Genomic DNA, 21,961 nt, shown 5'->3' with positions numbered 1-21,961 from the left:
GGAAACCAAGCAGAAGAGAGCAGCAGCAAAATTCTCCCAAAGGTGAAATAACTGAGACCTGTTAGAAACAAGGGAGCCGCATAGTCTGCTTGATGGTGTTCACTGTGTTTCTCTGTAAAATAAGCACCCTTGCTGGCTGCAAACCTTCCGGAAAATCTGCTACACAAGACTTGATTCAATGGCACCTGCGGGTGTGGAAAGACTAGAGGGACAAAGTGGTGTTGAAAAGTAGAAAAAAACAAAAAAAAAACAAAAAAAACAAACAAACAAAAAAAAAACCAGGAGGACAGAACAGAGATCAAGAGAAACAGGAGAAGCAGAAGCACCAAGCCAGAAGTGACTCGGGAAAATGTTCACGGCCCCCATACCCAGCCCTGCTCAGATCCACGGGGAGTCTCTGGAGGAACCCTCCTTTCTCAATACAACAAGAGGAACAGTAGAACCCATGTTCCCCCAGGAATTACACATCAGTATCCACACTTCACAGCTTCTTAGGAGCACAAAGTGCGGAAAAGCATAGAATACAGCACAGTGGCCAGGACACACAAATATTAAATATCAGTAAGAAAGACCTCAGACTCCCTTTCTGTTGACTTATTCATTACTCCATCCCAAGTCTCCCATTTTCTGGCACGTTAACCTCCTGCATGACTTTGCCTCTAAAAGTAACATTAGTCTACATTCTCCACGTGTTTACTTCCAAGGCCTCTAAAATACGTTCCTCCTTAAAGTCATCACCCAGTGAACATCTCGCAAGTGCTCTTCTCACCACAAGGGGGCAGTATCCCATGTCATCTGGTGAAAGTACAAGGAAGACCAGAGAGTCTTATAGCAAGGGCTCCTGTAAGAATAAAACCCCTGTACACACCTCCCAATCTTGTAATTGCAAGGAAAGTTGACCCCAACAAGCCATGAAATAGGACTTGAGGATCCAAGATAACAACGTGAATAAAGACTCTCAGCAGAAACTCCGTGAAAAAATTATATTGTTCTTTGATCTGGAAATAGTCACTCACCCAAACATTTAGGGCAGCACTGTCCTGGGGGTGTGTGACTAAGGTGCTGGGGACAGGAGAGAATGGGACAGACTTCTCTCACGCACTGTGTCCTGCCTCCCTAAGAAAAGAGAGAGAGAGAAAAAAAAAAGCACATTTAGAAAAGTCAGTGCATACAGATTGTACAAACGAGACATCTGGAACACACGGAAGGGATCACTGCTCAGATCCTTGTGCTTCCTCCCACGTACCCTATCATCTTCCCCATAGGCCATTTAAGTTGCAAGGGCAAAAAAAAAAAAAAGAAAAGAAAAGGAATGATTGTGGTGTTGACTCTCCCTTCCCCGCCACCACCTTCCTTAGATTCTTAGATTCAGGGTGACTGACTTAATCAGTTTGCCTTGGATTTGCGACTTTCAGTACTAAAACCAGGAACATTTCACCCAAACCAGGAAGAGAGGGTGACCTGATTAGGGCACTACCTCTCTTTCCACTCCACCAAGCTAGGACAGGCGCCCTTTGGTGCTTCATGAGATTTTCCTTCTCGTTCTACACTTGATCTTAGCCGAGAGGCCGAGAAGCGATTTTCCTCCTCTTTCTGACCCCCATCTTTCTGTGGGTCTGCAGGCCTCACTCTCTACCCTAGCTGGGCGATGTTGCCGGGAAGGCTCAAGGAGGTTCCAAACGGGGGAAGTGGCCAATCTGCCACAATGCATCCTCTGAAAGCCAACGTACAGAAGAATCTTTCGAGCAAATTCACCAGCCTAATCAAATTTGTCTCCTTTAACTAATTCTAAGCTTACGATGACTGAACTGGAAGAACCAGCACAGCCTCAGATGCCTACTGGAGAACTTTTGGAGCTATCAGATATGTGCTTTGCTCTCTTGTTCTTCCTCTTGCCTTTCATCACCGCCCCGGGCACCCCTGACCACTGACACTCAGTCCCCTCCTCTTTGACCTCAGCATCCCCTCTTCTCTGCCCTTCAGTAGCGCTCTCCTCTCTGTACAGCATCTTTAGAAAGTACTTCCAGCCAATTTACAGTCAACCAATTTGCATGGCAGAGGTTTTGCAATATGGATTACCGTGAATTTTATGAGTAATTAAGTGTTATTTTTCTTTTTTTAAGAAAATGAGGTAGTTTGGTAAATAGATCACTAGGCAGATGGAATTTCAGTAGATTGGCTGCTCTGGGATTTGAGCTAGAAACCAAAGACTTTCAGATACCTGCGGATAATTTATATCTCAGGAGGCCTTAGGAAATGAGGAACTCACACCCCAAAGAACCCTGGGCTCCACAGGGAAAGACTCAGCTTCAGTCATTTCCTCTACACCTTCCCCACCACTGTCGGCATTCACAGCAGACGTCAGCATGAGCCCACAGATCCCATTCACCCTCATCTCGCGTAATGCTTTGCCGTGCCCATTGCTTCTGCTTTCCCTCTCTGTCCTTGCCAGGATGACAGTTTATGTTTCGGTGGGATTGAATTGAAAGCAGAGAGCATGTTATATGTCTTTTTAAATATCTGTTATTGTTAAGCCTCTTTAATGTTGGATTCTTCCCCAAACCAAAAGAGAGCATGCAAAAATACCAGAAGATCATCTGTTGTTTTTACATTATTTCCAGATCAGCAAGAATCATTGAAAATCTCCCCAAGATCCCAGGCTGTTCTGAGATTCCTCACTCAACCCTGCATAATCCTCAAGTTGGGAGTCTGTCATCAGACTGCAGAGGGCATAACCCTGAGGTCAACCCCAGCTTTTACATAAGACATAGAAGCCAAATCCAGAGAGAGGACAGGACAACTCTGCCCTTGGCGTTCAGTTTCAAAGAAATTCATCGGCAGGCAACTTCCTAAAATCCTGAAGGCTCAGGCCACACAAGCACGTCTCTGTGCTGGCTTCTCTTGGGTGTACAGAGAACACATTCTTTTCATCAATATTCTCTGTTCTTATTGGATTGGCATCTATTTCTTGAGCAAAATTTAAAATTAAAATTTCAGAAATATTGCATAATTGTAAAAGAGTTAACTTGTCCATCACTTTGGGAACCTGGCAAAGATTAGATGCATGCCAGTAATTTTCCTTACAATAAGGTTAAAGAGCAAATTTGCATACATAATACAAGCACAGTTTGTGTTTCCCAAGAGTCTGTTAAAGTAACTTGAACTCCAGTCTGTGTTTGCTGGTTTAGTAGAGTTTTATTTTGTTTGGGTTGCAGTATTGTGGCATAGCCCAAATCCTGAGGCCATATTGCAATTAATGCCTCCAAAGGAAGTCCAGGTCTCTCCTAGGAACATGGTTGCAGCTTACAACCTGCTTCTACCATTTCAACTCAGCAGGGACTCTGGTTAAACTATAATCTGTGGATATGCTGTAAACTAAGAGTTAAAATAGCAGAAGTAAACATTTCTGGTTCTAAAATGAATGAATTTCCACGGAAACCACACCAACCTGGGCTCTAGCAGATTATCACAATAGCTCTAATTGGCTCCCCTGCTGGCGCTCTCTTCCACCAATCCATCCTAGATGGTCTGATAAGCTCCAGGATTATTTTACCAAATCTTTGTTTCAGGTCCATCATATGCTGAGAATACAGCAGTTAATAACATATACAAAACTCATTCCCTTTAAGAAGCCTACATTACCAATGAGATGCCTACCCCTGCTAAAGTTGAGGATGACTTACCATCGTATTCAAGATAAACTCAACTCACTCTGGCTAAAGTCAATGGAGAGGAGACTATGCACTCACAAAAAAACTCTTCCTTTTTCTCTCTCATAGTTACACTACATTTCCCAGACTCCTTTGCAGTCAGGTGAGGCCACATGACTAAGCTCTGACACACTGGAGGTGGATGAAAAATAATATAACATGCTTCCTAGCCTGGCAAATAAAAATCTGACACAATCCTCTACGCTCTCAATTATTGTCTATACTGGGTGGATGGCCAGCCGCAGGGAGTAGGAATCAAGAACTCAAGAACTTTACAAAAAATAGAAAGAGCCTGGTTTCCTGGGTCACCAAATGGAAGCCTACTCATCAGATGCTTGCAAATGAATTATGAAACAGCAAGAAACAAACTTCGTTGCATAATTTAGAGGCACCAGTTATTTATTATATTATTAGCATACTTTTCAAGATACCCCATAATTTCTCCTCCAATCTTTTACCCCACAATCCCAATACAAAGACAGGGCTCCAATGTGCCTTATTCCTTAATTGTCCCCAAACATATCTTTTGCCTTCCATCTTCTTCATATATACCTCTTTCCCTCTATCCATGCATGATTTGACTCCTATCAAAATCCTGCTTCATCCCATGTGAACCTCAAGCCTATCCTTATTTGTGATGTCATCCTGAGCCCTTCAGCTCCCAGGGACCCTCTCCACCTTCACTTATCTCCTCTTTTCTTATCTACTCCTATATTTTGAGCATACACATAATGTTTGGTACATATATAAAAGCTTAATCTTGCAAGGTAACACTGGTTTCCCCCCCTGACTGGACTGTTTTACAGGCAGGAACCAATCCTATATGCCTAATACTGTTCAGAAAAAGGAGGAGCTAAAGAAAATATCTCAACCAAAAATCAGTGAATGAAAGGAAGAGCCACCATCACAATAATTCCCAGAATCCAGATTTTCTATCTTCTTATTTGGTTGACAAGGGAATGCCAGAAATTTCCATACTTGCTTATGCATTATAATTTTCACCATTTGTCTGTCCTTGAAGAGGGCAAGTTTGTTCTTTAGAGATGATCATGTGTTCTGAATACCCAAGTGCCTCTGACAGTAGCTATTTTTCAAAGACAGACCTGAAACCTATCTTGGGTCTATTTTCTGTCCTCTTGTTTTTCTTTCAGCCAGCTCAGTGAAGAACACAATTGCTTCGCGTCAAAGTTTACCCTAAAGCAGCAATTTGCTGCATAATAAAAATCTACCTTACTCAATATGGTGATGAGTTCAAGATGATAAAACGTAGCCACGTGCATGCAGGATGCGTCTCTAACCCCTTTCAGAACCACTGACAATTAGGGGATGGAAACGATCCTGGAGCATGAGACACAGTCCTGATCCCTTGACAAGGATGCAAAGCCTGGCTCCCACAGAGGAGGCTGGGAACAGAGTAGCACATTGCTAAATAGTTAAAATGATTCAGCTACACTCTACCGCATTCTAGGAAGATGGTTTTTTTTTTCCCCTAATCCCAATTCGTGGATAAAAACAGAGTTTTCTATTGATTTTGAAATGAAGGTGGGAAGAAAGGAGAAAGCAACTAGAGAACCTACCCTAGAGGAGAAATACATCTTCAGCGCCAAGGGTCTATGTGTGATCCATAATTCTTATATTACAGCAGCCAGCAGTGCAAAGCTGATTTGTGAATACAGCAAGCACTTTGAATTACAAATTGGGTCAAAAAACTTCACAGAAAGAGATGGATGTCCTTTAACCATGCCTTTCTTCTGGCCTGGAACTCTCTATTGCTAAGTTTCAGAACATGACACTTAGTACTAGGGGGGAAAATCATGGTACTCGGCTTTCCCTGTTCTTGGCCAGCACAGAATAGGAAAATTAAAATTAAAAAAGTACCAATACAAGCAGAAGAGGGCAGCAGGTGAGCTGCTGGACTCGGAGCATAAGTAGGTGTGTATCTGGCATCATGGTTAAGATGCCAACATCTCACATCAGAGGGGCTGGGTTTGAACCCTGGCTCTACTCCCAAATCAAGCTTCCTGCCAACACCTATCCTGGGAGACAGGTGGTGATGGTTCAAGTGGTTGGGTCCTTGACACCCACGTGGAAGACCTGGATTGAGTTATCAGCTCCTGGCTTGGCTTCAGTTTAGTCCAGCCTTAGCTCTTGCAGGTTCTTGGAGAGTAAGCCAGCCACTGGAAGTCCCTGTCTGTCTGTGTGTCTGTGTGTGTGTGTGTCTCTCTCTCACCCCCTTCCATCTCTTCCTCTATCTCTCTCAAATAATATTATAAGAAATGAGAGAGGGAAGGAAGGGAGGGAGGAAAGGAAGGAGGGAGGGAGAAGAGAGAAAAAGAATAAAGGAAAACAGAGCAGACAAAAGAGAGAGAGCACTCCCAACAGGTAGTATCTGTGGAGCACAGGCAATCCAGGCTCTGTGATTAGATCCTTTGATAATTTCAGTAAAGCCTCCTAGGATACCTGTGGCTGTTATCACCCTGCATAGAGACTAAGGCACAGACCCTGAAGGAAACTGTGCAGAAAACTTGCCACCCACCAAGTGAGTGGCAGGACTGAACCAGGAACTCAGTTCTGTGATGGTTCAATTTTGGGTGTCAACATGACTGAAATGAGGGCTGCCTGGGGAACTGGTAAGCCCTTATTCCAGGTGGGTCTGTGTGGGTGTTTCCAGAGAACAGCTGTGTGTGGCTCAGGGAACCAAGTGGGGAAAACCCACCCGGAATGTATGCGGCACCATCCAGTCAGCTGGGGGCCTGGATGGAACAGGAAGCAGAAGGGGAAACCCCCTCCCTCTAGCTCTGCCCTCCAGGGCAGGTGCATTTTCTGCTGCTGCCCTTGGACATCACACTCCAGGTTCTTCAACCTGTAGACTCTGGAGCCCTCGGCCACGGAGTGGAGGCTGCATTATTGCCTCTGTGGTCCTGAGGCTTCTGGATTCTTCTATTGTAGCACATGACTAAGTTCCTGGCTCTGTAGCTTGCAGACGGCCATCCCGGAACTAACTTTTCAGGCTCTGCAACCCTGGGAGTCAATGTAATAAATCCATACATAAATGTGTATATTCTCCTGGTTCTGCTTCTTAAAAGCACCTTGACTAGTACCAGGTCTAACATCCAAGCCAAGTCATTTCCATCTGCTGTGGCCCTCCCAAGGTTGCAGTATGATTTCTGAGATGTGAAGTGCAACCAAATAGACAGTCAGAGCTCGCTCCTCTTTGAGTTGTTCGTATGTCTTGCTGGTAGATTTTGTCTGAGCTTTATGTCTGCTTCTGAGGTTAAAATGGCTTAGATAAAATGTGTTCTCTATATTTTTGTTATTTAGGGAGACAAAATTCAAATCAGGCATCCACCTTAACCACCTTGAGGGTTTTTCCTGTCATTTTTGCTTCTCTCCCCTCCCTTCCTAACCTTTTCTGGCTCTTTTATACCTTAAACAAAATATCCCTCCTCCTATGCAAATCTGAATGTCTTGGGCTCGTCTCCTCCAATTCCTTCAGGAAAAGAAAAGAGTTCACCAACTCCTGGCCTAATTTATAACCCACCAACACATGCCACAGACTGCCTCATCTATTCACTCTCAAATCCACAATTTCATACTTAAAAACCTCATTGCTGGGGCTAGCATGGTTGTGCAGCAGATTAAGCTGCCCACTTCTGACGTAGGCAGCCCATAGGGGAAGGTCAATTCAATTCCTGGCTTCTCCACTTCCCATCCACCACTTGGAAAGCAGGGAATGATGCCTCAAATACTTGAGCACCTGACACCCAAGCAGGAGACTGGATGGAGATCCTGGCTTTAGCTTGGCTCAGCCTAAGGCTGTTGCACCCATTTGGGAAGTGAACCACCTAATGGAGTGCTCACTGTACCTTTCAAATAAATAAATATTTCAGAAAAAAGGCTTCATTGCTACTTAGCATTCTCATGTAGGCTGTGGGTGAGACTCATTCATGGAATTCTTCAAAAAAGGTAGTGGGGGCTTCACTGTGAAGATTCTCACTCAGAACCCAGGCATCTGTATTTTTTATTCAAGCTGTGATTGAGCTCTTATCTCTCTCAAGCCCATTTCTGAGGCCAGGACTCTGCAAACCATGCCTCCTCCCACTTTGCCAGGTGAGGCTCAGCCCACAGGGGCCGGTGGAGGAAGGGATGCTTCCTTCTGTTGGTTTGCTGTGGCTTCACCCCAGCCGCACAGTTCTATACGGCAGCCTTCTGATCCTCCCAGCGGCAGCAGCTTGCCTGGCTTGCAATATCCCCACCACTCCAGTCCCTGCCCCACAGCACAGCCCCTAAGTTCCTCAGTTTTGCTAATTCCACTCTCTTCTCCCTGCTTCCCCACCCAGGAGGTGGTACTCTTGTCTTGAGCTATGCCACCTCCAGCACCTCTCAGAACTCATTTGGTTGCTTAGTCATCTAGTTAACAACTCTATTGCTACCTTATAGTGCTCCTGACGAGGCTTTGCCTGGGACAACCTGGGGCCCTGATGAGCTGCCAGGTGTGGCAGTCCAGCTTCCATCCTGCCCTGGATTCCTCCAGCAAAGCCAGCGGCCCTGCAGGCTCACTGCTCCCAGAGCTCATGAGACTACATAGACCGAGGCCTGCACAAAGTTCATGGAAAATGCATGCTATGAAAACGTATGCATGGATGTAAAAAAATGACTTTGCACCAGCATAAACTTATTTTTAACTCCATTTTCCATGAACTTTTAAAGACCCTTCATAGGACCTCACATTCTACGGTAGGCTACACACCATTGTGGTGTAATAATTTGTGTACAGTTGTGTGTCAGACTTACCCAACAGATGAGTGCTTCTGAAATTGGACACTGCTGAAATCTGGAGTCAAATAATTCTTTGCTGTGGGGGTAACCTGTGTATTCTAGGATGTACAGCACCATCCGTGGCTTTTACCTGCTGGATGCCAGTAGCACCCTATGTCCCATGGCTGTGACAACAAAAATGCCTTCAGACATTGCCAGGATGTCCTCTGCGAGCCCAAACCACCCCTAGCTGAGAACTGCAGCACTAGCCCACTCTCTCCTCAAACCAATGCGGTTGGGGCAGGGAGCTGGGGAGGGATAAGGAGCTAAGGTCTGTCAAGACCCAGGCTATACACATGCCCACATCCCATCATCTTCCATGGCTCTCAATCTTCACAACATAATTTGGGGATTCCATCCCCACAGCAAAACCATGCTGCAGAGGTGTGCAATGTTAGTGACTTTCCCAGATGGGCTGAGGCAGCTGTCTCGGGCGCTGCACCTTACTGAACGCCTCACAGGCCTGAGCCTCCAGCCAGCAGGGGCCTTAGTGCCCTCAGCAGCCAGCACACATCACAGCGTTGGCGATGCTCAGGGGGCGTGTTTGGGGGGACGATGCTCATTTTTCTGATGCACTGCTTCTCCCTGAGAGGAAAACCAGGCCCCGGTTCCCTCTGCTGGGGCTTGGAGGCCACTTGCTTCAGGCTTGTGAAGGAAAGCAGGGCAAAGCAGGGCACAGGCAGAGCTGGGAGTCACACTGATGGGGGAGATGTGCGCTGTGCTGGAGCCAGTGCAGGCCTTCTGATTCAATCTGTGCAACTTTCTGCCCCAAGAACTGGAACATTACAGCTGGGTTTCTGTTTCTGAGTGATAAAATAAAACTCAATTTTGGCTCTATACACAAAGACTCCAGAACATATCAGGAACCTCGATCAAAATGCCTATTTATCTCCTAAAATCCTAAGCAAACAATGGTCCCTGAGAAGGGCACACACGGCTAACAGAAAGCCCTTTTTGTACTTTGTTGCTGATTCAGAGAACCACGCACTGACGCTCTGTCTTGAGAACTAAGTCTGAAATAAATTCCTTTCGATTTTCCCATCAATGAACATTTCTGTGTCTAATTGTACTGTAGCTGATATTATTGTTTAGCTTCTTATGGCAGCTGTAACAAATGACCACACAAACAGTGGCCACAAACAACACTGCCGTACTGTCTTACAGCTCTTGAGGTCGGATGTCGGAAATTATGTCCCCCGGGCTGAAATCAAGGTGTCAGCCAGGCGGTGTTCCTACTGGGGGCTCTGGGGAGAATCTGTTTCCTGGCCTTTTCTGCTTCCAGAGGTAGCTGCCTTCCTTGGCTCACCGCCTTTCCTCCGTCTCCAAAGTCAGCAATATAGCATCTGTACTTTAAAAATTTATTTATATTTTATTTATTTGAAAGCTAGAGACACACACACACATAAAGGCAGAGGCAAAGTAGCGGTAGCAGTAGAGATAGAGAGAACAGAGATCTCCCACACGCTGGTTCACACCCCAAATGCCCACAATAACCAAGGCTGGATCAGGAAAAAACCAGCATTGAGGACCTCAATGCAGGTCTTACACATGGGCCGCAGGGACTCAGCCACTTGCGCCACCAACTGCCCACTCCCAGGGTGTGTACTAACAGGAAGCTGGGATCAGCAGCACAGATGGGTCTCAACCCCAGGCACTGAGATAAGGAATGTGGGTGTCTCAAGTGGAGGCGGAGCCACTATGCCAAACACCTGCCCCATGCTGAGATTTCTCTCGGACTCCAGCCTTCTGCTCCTGTTGTCACATCTTCCCTGGCTCTCCTGCCTCCCTTCTGCAGGGATTCTTCCAAGAGAACTCACTGAGGATCATCTCCACCACCACCACTGCGAATCCTTAATCACATCTGCAAAGTCCCTTTCACCAAGTAAGGCCATGTTTACAGGTTCTGGATATTAGGACATGGACAACTTGGGGGTCAGGGGAGACATTAATCTGCCTATCACAACTACTAGTTAGAAAATGATATCACAGTCCTAGGCATGGTACTTCAAGCCTAAGGTCCCTAGAACACACCAAAATAATCTCTTCTATCCCCCTTCCCCCTCGCTGCAAAACCTAATGTTTCCAGTGTTTTCCAGAAAGGAAAAGACACCCAAGAATCTCAGTGTGAATCCTGTTCACAAGGTTTGTGAACTGAACAAGTTTACATCCACTTACTTGTTCTCCCTGTGCCCAGCTCTGTTTAGAAGAGGAAACCCAAACCAGACCATCTGACTATCTCATCTTATTCATTCTTTCATTATTGTCACAGGCAAATCATAAGTGCTGAGGGACAGCTTCAGGAGCAGTTTTGGGGTGTTAATGAAGACAACTTCCTGGTTGCCAACAGGTCTCTTCAAGGCACTCCACCAACCCTGCTGAACAGCACCGACCCTTTAAATTGAAATCTCCACTAAACTGTAGGACTTGGCCAGTCACCCTCTGGCCCAGGCCAGTGAGCCTGCGGGACCTCAACATCCTCTCCTTCTCAGATGTCTCCCAAAGACTCTGACGGTGTTCACCATATTCCCAGATTCTTGTGGGAAATCGTACACAAATGCCCAGCCTGGTCTCAGAGCGGGGATTGCATAGCTTGCACTGTGAGACTTGAGCCGGCCGACAGCACAGCTAGATGCCGTCTTTCAACAGCTGCATCAGTGAACAGGCCTGGCCCCATTACAGCGACAGCCCTGAACTTCAAGTGCATACAGGGGCAGAGCCAAACACCATAATTTAAGGAAATAAATAGCAAGTTAATAAATAAACAGGGGATGGGAACGTCTTCACTATTGCTCCATCCATCCATATTTTCCTTTATTTGAGAGGCCGAGAGACAGACAAACAGAGAAATAAATAGTTTTACTCCCTAGATGCCCCAGTAGCTGGGCAGAGGGTGGAACTGGGAACACAATCCAGGTCTCCCACGTGGGTGCAGAGACCCAGTTGCTTGAGCCATTGCTGCTGCCTCCCAGGGTCTGGAGCAGCAGGAAGAAGTGGCAGGGGTGGGAGGAGGTGAGGGTGAGGAACAGGTAAGAATGGAAGGAAGCCAGGCACCAACCCAGGTCTCTGATGTGGGACCTGAGCATCCTAACGGCTGTCTTAACTGCTAGGCCAAACTCCTGCCCCCATTAATCCCAATCTAAAGGGGGTTTGCGCTGTATTTGTTTAAGCCTCCTATTTAAAGGTAACGCTCACCTCCTCTGTCCCTTGAAGCTTTTCGTCAAAGCTCTTCCTTGCCACCTAGCCAAGTGGCAGATTATTTAGCTTCTATTTTTGTTTTTGCTTTGAAAAAAAGAAATTGGGAAATTCTTCCTCTCTTCCAAACCCCAGCTTTCCAGTCTGGCAGACACACAAATCACTGATAAGACTTGGACGCTGTTCGAGGCAAATTCCAACTGGTTCTGGGTTTTCACACATTTTACACCCTTCTGTGTATTTTAGAAGCCAGAAGATAAAAGCACCCTATGGGACCAAGCTCAGATGAGATCTCTGAGCAAATGCCCTGGGAACTGAGGGGTGAAGGCACCAAGAAATCGAATAGCTTTGCCAGCCCTGTTTTGTTTGGTGTGTGGAAGCAGGTGCTGAGGGATGGCTAGGATTCACGGGATGTGCCCCAGGAAGGTGATATCCCTCCCAGGGCTTACGGAGTGGGGAGACACGGGGGCTGCCGATAAAGGCTCTGAGAGTCCAGGCCTGCTGTGCCGGCGAGCATGGGTGTTCCCTCCCCGAAACAACCGACAAATAAACAAGTAAATCCACAAGAGTGCACCCTCCTAATATTTCAGATTCCCAGAAACCTTGCAGACCACCCTGGTAGGACGTTTCTCAATTCCCACCCAGGAAAAAAAAAAAAAAAGGAAAGTGAGAGAGAGAGAGAGAGAGAGAGAGCAAGAGTAAGCAAAAGGAAGAAAATGAGCCCTTTTCCTTTTCTTGCCATTTTTATCAAAGTTCAACCTTTCATCATCATGTAAGTAGTCAAAGCTGCTACAAGCCTACTGCTGACACATCAAACGCCTTATCTACAGTCTGGCCGGCTTCCAGGGAGATGAAAAGAACAATCATTCAGGACTCACACCTCCCGTGAGTTATGAGCCATTCCTGAAAGGAAGGAAATAACACCATCTTCCAGAAGAAAGGGCATTTTTCATGTTCCCCAGGCTGTCTACACCACAGAAATGCTGGAGCTGCGCTAAGGAGGGAGCCGCACGCAGGCCTTTGATGCGTCGAGGACCTCTGGGGGCAGACGTTCATCTGGTGGCTAAGACGCCAGGCGGGATGCCCACGTCCCACCCTGAACTGCCAGGTTTGATTCTGGCTCCAGCTTCCTGCCAGTGTACACTTTGGGAGGTGGCAGCGATGCTCAGGAAGTTGGGGCACTGTACCCATACAGGAGACCCAGGCTGAGCTCCCAGCGCCCGGCTGCCGCCTGGCCTGACCCCAGCTGCTGCAGGCATTTAGGCGCTGAACCATCAAGGCAGGAACATGGTCTTTCTCTTTCTCAAATGCATACTTTCTTATCTTAATTTTATTTTAAATCTTAATTCTGAAATTCAAAGACAGAAACTTCAACAACACCAATGAATTACTTTCCTAAGACCTTTATGTTCACCTTGCAGTTTCTGGCTACCTAAAATAGTTTATCGACGCTACATGCTTCATATATTGTTTTAATTTTAATTTTGGCCCTGCAATGTTTCATGTGAATTTATCATTTTCCCCAGACCTGGTTGAGAGTTCACTAGGGGTAGAAGTCGTGTTAATAGCTTCCTCAGTGCGCAGCTCCACAGTGAGACCACAGCAATATCACAAGGGTTCAGTTTTTCAGTTAAACAACTACTTGCTGGGTTGTCAGTGAAAGCTGAAAATAACTTAAAATATCTGTACTCTGGTGAGGTTTCTTGAGATACAAAAACATCAGTTGTCTTGAAATGAATTACTCTTAACTAAGATATATCCGGATCCCACTCACTGTATTGACAAAATTATACTTAGAAGTCTCTGGGGTTTTCCTAAATATAGTGCAACTGGGAAACTAGTAAAACATAAGAGTGCATTTAAACTTCATTTTAGTTTCTGAATAGCCATCTCCTGGTCACAGCATCTCAGCTTCTATTCAACCATTCAACCAACATTTGAGTTTCTGTATGTCAGGCACTGTGGTCTTTCAGTGGAAAATATTCTTGAACATGCACATTATATATGATTGGGTGCAGTTCTTTCTTTTGTTTCAAGTGATAATTTCCTGAAATCCTAGCAAAATCTACAATGTTGAAGACAGCATATTATGGAGCTGTAGGATAAACAATGTCCAGAGGCCAGAGGTTTCTGGTGCCATCCATCCAAGCTAGTGACACTCCTCGCACTGGCCTTGTCCACCGATTTCTAGTTTGTGTTTTCAGACAATCAAGTTGCATCCCAATCTTGGCATGCTCTTGGGATGATCTTAATCTAGGCCAAATCGGATCAAAGGAAAAGAAGAGGAACCAGCTGTGGTGGGGAGGGCCTGGATTGAGTCACAGTCTGACATGCCTGGGCAAGTTCAGCAGAGAGAAGATTCACCCTAAGGGAGAAAGGGATGAGGCAGAGGAGAATCACCTGGCGACTGAGCCTGGACTCAGAAGGCAGGCAGTATCATCAAGAAACTTCGCATCTGTCATCCAAATCATCCCAGGCTCAGGAAGAGGGATGCCAGTGCTGGTCTTATGGGGAAAGAATGGTGAAAAAAAAAAAAAAAACGTGCAAAAGAACAGGGTCCCTACTGAACTGGGAGTCCTATAATTGAGTAAAACAGACAGAAAGGAACTTAATGCCGGCCCTTACCACTTTGCCAAGAGGCCCCACTCCGGTCATGTGAGGCCTTGAGGACAACTGGCTGACTTCCTATGGAAGACAGTCACCATCTGACCTGCATCAGCACAATACAACAGCACATGGCTGCACGGCACAGGTGTGTTCTCCGACACAGGCCAGTCGGGAAGAACCCGTGCTTGGCTTCCAGTAGAAACAATGACTTAACAATAAATGGAGGCCGGCGCTGTGGCTCACTTGGCTAATCCTCCACCTGCAGCGCCGGCACCCCGGGTTCTGGTCCTGGTTGGGGCGCTGGATTCTGTCCCGGTTGCCCCTCTTCCAGGCCAGCTCTCTGCTGTGACCCGGGAGGGCAGTGGAGGATGGCCCAAGTGTTTGGGCGAGACCAGGAGGAAGCATCTGGCTCCTGGCTTCGGATTGGCACAGCGCGCTGGCTGTGGCGGCCATTTGGGGGGTAAACCAACACAAGGAAGACCTTTCTTTCTGTTTCTCTCTTTCTCACTGTCTAACTCTGCCTGTCAAAAAAAAAAAAAAAAAAAGCTTCAGAGCTTCCATGCAGGGTCCTTGAACCAGAGACAAGTCCCTCAGAATACGCACAGGGGCTCTCCTCCGTGGCCAGTTGGGAAAGGAAATACTTTTGAGGGCAAATACTGCAGACTCAGGGAGGTATCAGTTCAGAAATATGCACTATTTTATTATACCAGGCTAACTTGAAGATGCCAGTGATGTCTTAAAAACAGGCAGATTAAGTGAAAGTTTACATTCTGAAGGCTGAACATCCAGCCCTTTTTTGACCAAAAAATTCAGAAAATCACTTTTTAAATTGGTGTATGTTATTTATAAAGAGCCTCATCAACCAGGACTATGTGTGTCTGCCAAGTTCAGAGAACTGACATAAACAAATAACTCCATGTGTATAACCACCTCATGAACAGAACATATACTGGGATTCAAAATTGACTTCACTCTAAATATTTGCAATAGCTAACACTTAATGAGCATTTACTATGTGCCAGGAACTGAGTTAAAAGCTTTACCCTCATCATCTTATTCTTAGCATAAAACCTGAGATCGGATACTACTGTTTTTCTTGATTTAACAGATAAATAAATTAAAAGTTTAGAGAAGTGAAGTAACTCTGGTGCAAAGTAGTAACAGATAGTGCCTGGGTCTACATGGGTTCTTAACTTCATGAGTTTGATCCTTTGAATCATGTGGGTTTCCAGTTTTCCTTCTTGATTTAGAATGTGGAACTATTTACTGATTTGTATCCAGTTTAAAGCACAGATATGATCATGTCGTCAGGAACTAGGATTTCATAAACATTTGTAAGGATATTATTTTTCCTCAAATGTTTGATTCATCGATTAGGTGGCGTTTGGTCTAAGTCTCACATTCATAGATACTGTTATTTCTGCAAATCTAATAATAGATCTGAAGTTTCTGAGAGCATTACCATGCAAACATGTCGCATCCAGGTAGCTGATGAAGGAAATGACCTCTAGAAAGATTTGCAGGCTTTTGCCTGCAACACTGGACTACATGTATTACTGCATGGCCTTTGGACCTGAAACTGAGAGCAGAATCATTTAAAAGTTTTTGCTATAAACAATTTTGGTGCAAACACTGATCCTTTCATTTCCAAGTTGTAAGGATACTTCGGCTTTTTAAAGTAAAATCATTTAGAAACTCTGGGAAATATTGATTTTGAACACTTATCCTCTTGTGGTTGCCCACGTTTCCCCACGGTGGCATGTTTTATTACTGCTGTGGTGACAGCAATCATTTTTCCAGCAGGATTGATTCAAGAGAATGGGCTGCTTGTGATTTCAAAAACAGAAGCTGCCTTGCACGGTTCAGGAGAGAGGGAGCAAGAACCGAGCCCAAAAGTTACCGCAATGGGGACTAGTTAGTTAAGAGCTAAGTATATCGTACTCTTTGACCCAGACCACCAGAAATACCTTCCTAAACAAAAACGCAAACCAGTTATTATACACCAATGTCCAGACATAGCACTTTTAGGTAAAGGACAAGGGTACTTCAGAAAGTTTGTGGAAAAATGAAATTAAAGGTAAGTTTATTTTAGTGAAAAAATTCTGAAAATCATACATACAAGGGGTCTTCAAAAAGTTTGCGGAAAATGTATACTAGAAAAAGATTTCAAAATCTTTTTATACCAAAATAAATATCTTTTAAATTAAGTCATCTATCCACAGTGTTTTAAAGTACTGTCATATATACTATATTTTCTACCTGAGCAATTTTTTAACGATTGATTCATTGAATGGTGGAGTGAGAGAGAGAAAGAGTGTGCAAGAAAGTGAACTGCTGGGTCACTCTCAAAATGACTGTAACAGCGGACCTGAGACAGGCCAAAGCCAGCAGCCAGGAACTCCCTTGTGGTCTCTGACATGGGTGGCAGGGATCCAGGTACTTGAGCCATCACCTGCTGCCTCGCAGGGTACACATTAGCAGGAAGCGGGATAGAAGAGGAGCTGGGACTTGAACCCATGCACTCTGATACGGGATGCGGGCATCTCCAGAGGTTTGCTAACCACTGTGCCACATGCACCACCTCAACTGCTTTTGGAGAGGAGATGGAGACCTTCTGTTTTGTTTTGGAATTTCATCCAAAGAATCCATGCAGTGACCTTATCAGATAGCTACTTACAACAAGAATTTAATATGCTACCTAAATACTAACAGAAATATTTGACCACAATGGTGACATCCATAACCACACACTTGTGGCTACACAGGATATTCTTCAAGTCACAAATCCATTCTTGCAATCAGAAATGACAATGTGGTGATCATTAATGAACAAATGAATGGACTTGGGCGATATTTTTTATCTGAATTGTGGTTATTTTATGACACCATTTTCCTCAAAGCTATGCTGAAATTTATATGCACAAATGTAAACACAGTGCCCAGCCCAGAGACTGATCTATAAGTTACTGGCAAAAATGATCCTTGGCCATCCTCACCCCTACCCTACTGTCTTCTGAGTTAGCCCTAGTGTGTTTCACTGGCCAAGAGAACAGGGCTTTGATAGGTACAGGGCTGTGGGGATTTTTCCTCTGAAATAGCTGGAGAACACTTGTGTTTTCCTTGGCACCAAGAACACATAGGGTAGTCTTTGGGCTGTACAGTAGTGTATACATCGCCTATGTATTTGCATAAAGTTTCAAAGCACTTTCTTGATATATGCAGTATGACAGCTGCTGTCACAATATATTTATGTAAGTTCTACACAGATTTTATAAAATAAACTTGCAAGTGTTTGTTTTCCTAAGGAGAGGTTTGTTTGGGGGATGGTGGGGATAATCACTTCATCTCACTAAAGAAAGTAACACACACTGACATGCTCCCTTCCCAACGCTACAAACAAGCTGGTGTTCCCTACTAATGTATGAGGCAACCCCGCAAATGTAGCAGGACACTGCCTTCCCATTTTTTAAAAGCCTGTTCTGTAAAAACCCAGCACTGATGGGTCTAGTAGCCACGGGCCACTGGAAGCCCCGAGAGCAGGATGACACAGGGGACTGTGACTCCCAGCACACAGAGTCCCTCCTGCTAACTGTCACATGCCCAGCCTGGCTGTCCATTTTTCTATATGAAGGACTTACGGAGACATGAAAGACAGCGACAACTCCTTAGCGGCACATGCTCTGTAACTTAACGAGACATCTACAAAGTAAGGAAGTTGATTCACACAAAGTTAAGGGATTTCTTTGTTGCAGGTCTTTTCTTATTCTTTACTACATGTGTTTATCCAATTAGTGTTTCTCAAATTTATTTGACCATAGAACCCTTCTGGCATGGCACATGAACGTATTCAGCTACAATATGTATACAATTTGCAAAATACTGATTGCCTTCAATATACTACTGTGAATCTATGCTAAGAATCTACATTTGTAGGTTCCTTCTTCCTTGAGACAAATTTCTTGGTGAGAATTTTTGGTTAAACCAATCTTCATATTGAGCTATCAACTCTATTTTCAAAGGTTTTTGCTTTCTTTCTATAAATAGAGTATTAAATAATGTTGTCTTCAAATTCAATTTAAGATTGTATTTTTATAGATTCCAAAAACCACTCTTCTGGTGATTTTTGCTTATCTGATTACTTGCTTCTTTGATGGATATTGTCATTCTCTGTGTTTTTGTTGTTTTTTAGGATTATCTTGATTTTTCTGTATCAAAAAATATAGATATATAAAATACATATATATAAGATGCATATTTTACACACACACATATATGTATATAAGAATTCTAGGCTTCAGATAGCCCTTTGCCAATTCTATAAACCAAGTCACCCTACCATGTCAGGCATTTCTTGAGTATTTATAAATACCACAGTATGAAAACTCTACCTCCCACATCCTCTGAAAACATAATCGGCTACAAATTCCCCAGGCAGACTCTGTGGTATATGTGGTTTCCATGCCTTTAAAAAAGGTGTTTGTAGGATATCTTTCTCCTGTCAATTTTAGCCTAGCAAATTTTTCCCTCAATCCAGAACTGTGGAAGGCCTTTAAAAGGCAACACATTATAAACAAATAGGTCCCTTTTAGACTACTCTGTAGGTAGTAAAAGCAGAAGCAAAGATGCAAGGAAAAGGCTTATTCACCCCAGGTAGCTCCCTTTGGGTGGTATCTCAAAGTGCAAAAGTGAGGATGAGACTGGGATAGCTGAGATCAAGAAGCAGAGTAAACAGTGGAAATAAGGCCGGAGCTTTGGGGATCAAGCCAGGACACCAAGCTAGGAGTAGCAACTAGCATCAGCTCCCCTCTATGCGGTGGTGTTTTGAACAGGAAGGGGTGGAGACAGCATGGGTTTCACCCCACCCCTAATGACGTGTGCAGTAGACACAGAAATGAAGATAATACCAACAGGGATGGCCATTTGGTGCAGCAAAAGGTGTCCCAACATCGCACTTCAGAATGCTCGGCTCCGCTTCTGATTCCAGCTTCCTGTAAAGGTGCACCCTGGGATGCAGTAAGTGATGACTCAAGTACCGGCCACCCACGCAGGAGACACAGAATGAAATCTGGGCTCGAGCCTTCAGCCTGGCCCAGCACCAGGAGTTGCAGGCATTTGGGGAGTGAACCAGCAAATAGAAAATCTCTGTTTCTAGCCCTCTCTTTTTGTCTTTCAGGTAAATAACAATAAATAGGCAAAAATTTAAAATATGTATATAAATAAAATAATATCAACACAACATCTTTTCCTCAGAATGAGAGAGGTTTGCACCAGCTTCCCCATTAATCTATTTGCATTCTTATTTAGGAATTTCAAATTTGGCTCCAAATACACAAATAATTTTGTATTTATAGTCAAGGACTGTGCATATTATTCAGGAATGTATTCCAGTGATTAACACAATAAACTTTTTCTAATAAATAACCACACGTTTATTGAGAGGCTGCAGTATCGATGGGCATTTACCTTTGGGACTTGAAATCCTAGCAAGCATTTTTCATGTGTTTCCGTAAGGAACATTTTATTGTCCATTTAATATTCCATTATGGGGCTGGTGCTGGCGCCGGCATGCCAGATGGGCGCCGATTCTAGTCCCGGCAGCTTCCCTTCCGATCCAGCTCTCTGCTGTGGCCTGGAAACGCAATAGAAGATGGCCCAAGTCCTTGGGCCCCTGCACCTGTGTGGGAGACCTGGAAGAAGCTCCTGGCTTCGGATCAGTGCAGCTCCAGTCATTGCGGACAATTGGGGAGTGAACCATCGGATGGAAGAACTCTCTCTCTCTCTCTGCCTCTCCTCTCTCTGTGTAGCTCTGACTTTCAAATACATATATCTTTAAAAAATATTCCATTATGATGGTGATATTCTTGATAATGAACTCATAATCACTTTTCTAAATTCTAATTCTAGATAGGCTAATTGCCATCTCCCCAGCCTGGGTGCCTATCCCTTCATCTGAAATTTCGCACTCAGGAAAGACAATGACAACTTGTATTTAGTGCACAGGTGTTCCTATCTGCCACTGCAGGTGGATACAGTCCATGTGCAGTGCCTCCTACCAGGTAAGCAATTTGAACTGGTGCATCAAGATTGAAGGCCAACAAAACATCTTATGAGCCTTTCTAAATGGAACCAAAGAATAATGGGAAAGCTACGAAAACTGAAAAACACAAGAAAAATAATTTGCTTTCTGTTTAAGCTAGACAGGGACTCCTAATGCATGCCACAAATGTGGAAAACAGCTTAAACCAGCAGTTTATAAATTTCCTTATCTCAGGATCCCCAGAGCTGGGGGTTGGCGCTATGGCATAGTGGGTAAAGCTGCAGTCTACAATGCCGGCATCCCATATGAGTGCCAGTTTGAATCCTAGCTTCTCCACTCTGCTATGGTCTGGGAAAGCAGTAGAGGATGGCCCAAGTCCTTGGGCTCCTGCACCCATACTGGAGACCTAGAACAAGCTCCTGGCTCCTCGCTTCAGTCTGGCCCAGCTCCAACCATTGTGGTAGTTTGGGAAGTGAACCAGTAGATAGAAGATTCATTTTCTCTCTTTCTCTTTCTCTCTCTCTCTCTCCCCCTCTCTTCCTTTCTTCCTCTCTTCCTCTCTCTCTGCCTCTCTAACTCTGCTTTCCAAATAAATAAATAAATCTTAAAAAGAAATTATTGACCCTACCCTAAGAATTTTGGTTGCCATGAGTTAAATCTATCTTTCAATATATTATACAGGAAATTAAAATTGAAACAATTTTAAACATATCCATTTTAAAACAAAGAAATCCTATTACATACTAATACAAACAATTCTTTATGACAAATAATTATGTTCTCTCCCACCAAAATAGTGAAAAGAGTGGCACTGTTTTACATTTTGCAAATCTGGTTCAATAGTTGGCATTGAATTCTCATATTTGTTTATTTCAATTCATTGCAATATGTTGTTTTGGGTGTAGCATATAAAGAAAATCCAACCTATCACAGATATGCAGTTGTCAAATAGAGGAGGGCTTACCTTGCTGTTTCATATAATTACATATGCTCTCCTCTGATACTATAGCAAAATTCAACAATTTTAAAGGTTGGTTATAATATGAAATACAAAACCATAATAATTGTTAATAATTATTATTGAATTAGTCTGTTGCATTAAAATTTATTGCACTATATTGTACTTTAAGTGGGTGTTTTACCCATGCATGAGCTTTAAAAAATTTTATTTAGTTTATTTGAAGGGCAAACAGAAAGAGATCTCCCATCTGCTGGCTCACTCCTCAAATACTCTAGGAGCCAGAGCTGGGCCAGGTTGAAGACAGGAGGCCAAAACACAACTAAGGTTTCCCATGTGGGTGACAGGGACCCAACTCTTGGACCCACCCATCTGCTGTCTCCCAGAATGTGCATCAGAAATAAGCTGGAACAGAAGCGGGCACTTCAGTCTGAGATGTGGGTGATCCAAGTGGCAGCTCAGCTTAGCTACTTTGCCAAACACCGGTCCCTACACTTTTTTTTTTTTGGTAGCACTATATGTTGGTCATTTATAAAGTACTAATTTAGGCAGACCTTCTAAATGTTGATATAACTCATCATACAGTATCAAAAGTGAATCACATTGAGTAATATGATCTCTTCAGAAAAGTCTTTAAGT

General features: G+C 44.2%; 1 protein-coding gene across 5 annotated transcripts in view; it reads right to left on the bottom strand.

Moving 5' to 3' along the window:
* The window catches only part of BMPER (BMP binding endothelial regulator), a 279,909-nt gene that overhangs the window by 128,089 nt on the left and 129,859 nt on the right, over window positions 1–21,961 (bottom strand). For 3 of the 5 annotated variants that reach the window (XR_016222615.1, XM_002713750.6, XM_051853278.3), the window contains exon 7: window positions 1,017–1,116. The exons of the other annotated variants lie outside the window; for them this stretch is intronic. Coding sequence is in view for 2 of the 3 variants with exons in the window: in XM_002713750.6 (XP_002713796.2) it covers window positions 1,017–1,116 (100 nt within the window). In the remaining variant the exon portion in view is untranslated. The remainder of the gene's footprint in view (window positions 1–1,016; window positions 1,117–21,961) is intronic. 5 annotated transcript variants of the gene reach the window in all.

The sequence above is a fragment of the Oryctolagus cuniculus genome, chromosome 16, assembly GCF_051225735.1.
Source record: "Oryctolagus cuniculus isolate XC-2025 breed Fujian yellow rabbit chromosome 16, ASM5122573v1, whole genome shotgun sequence".
In the NCBI taxonomy this organism is placed as follows: Eukaryota; Metazoa; Chordata; class Mammalia; order Lagomorpha; family Leporidae; genus Oryctolagus; species Oryctolagus cuniculus.
This window is presented reverse-complemented; position numbering and strand designations above follow the sequence as displayed.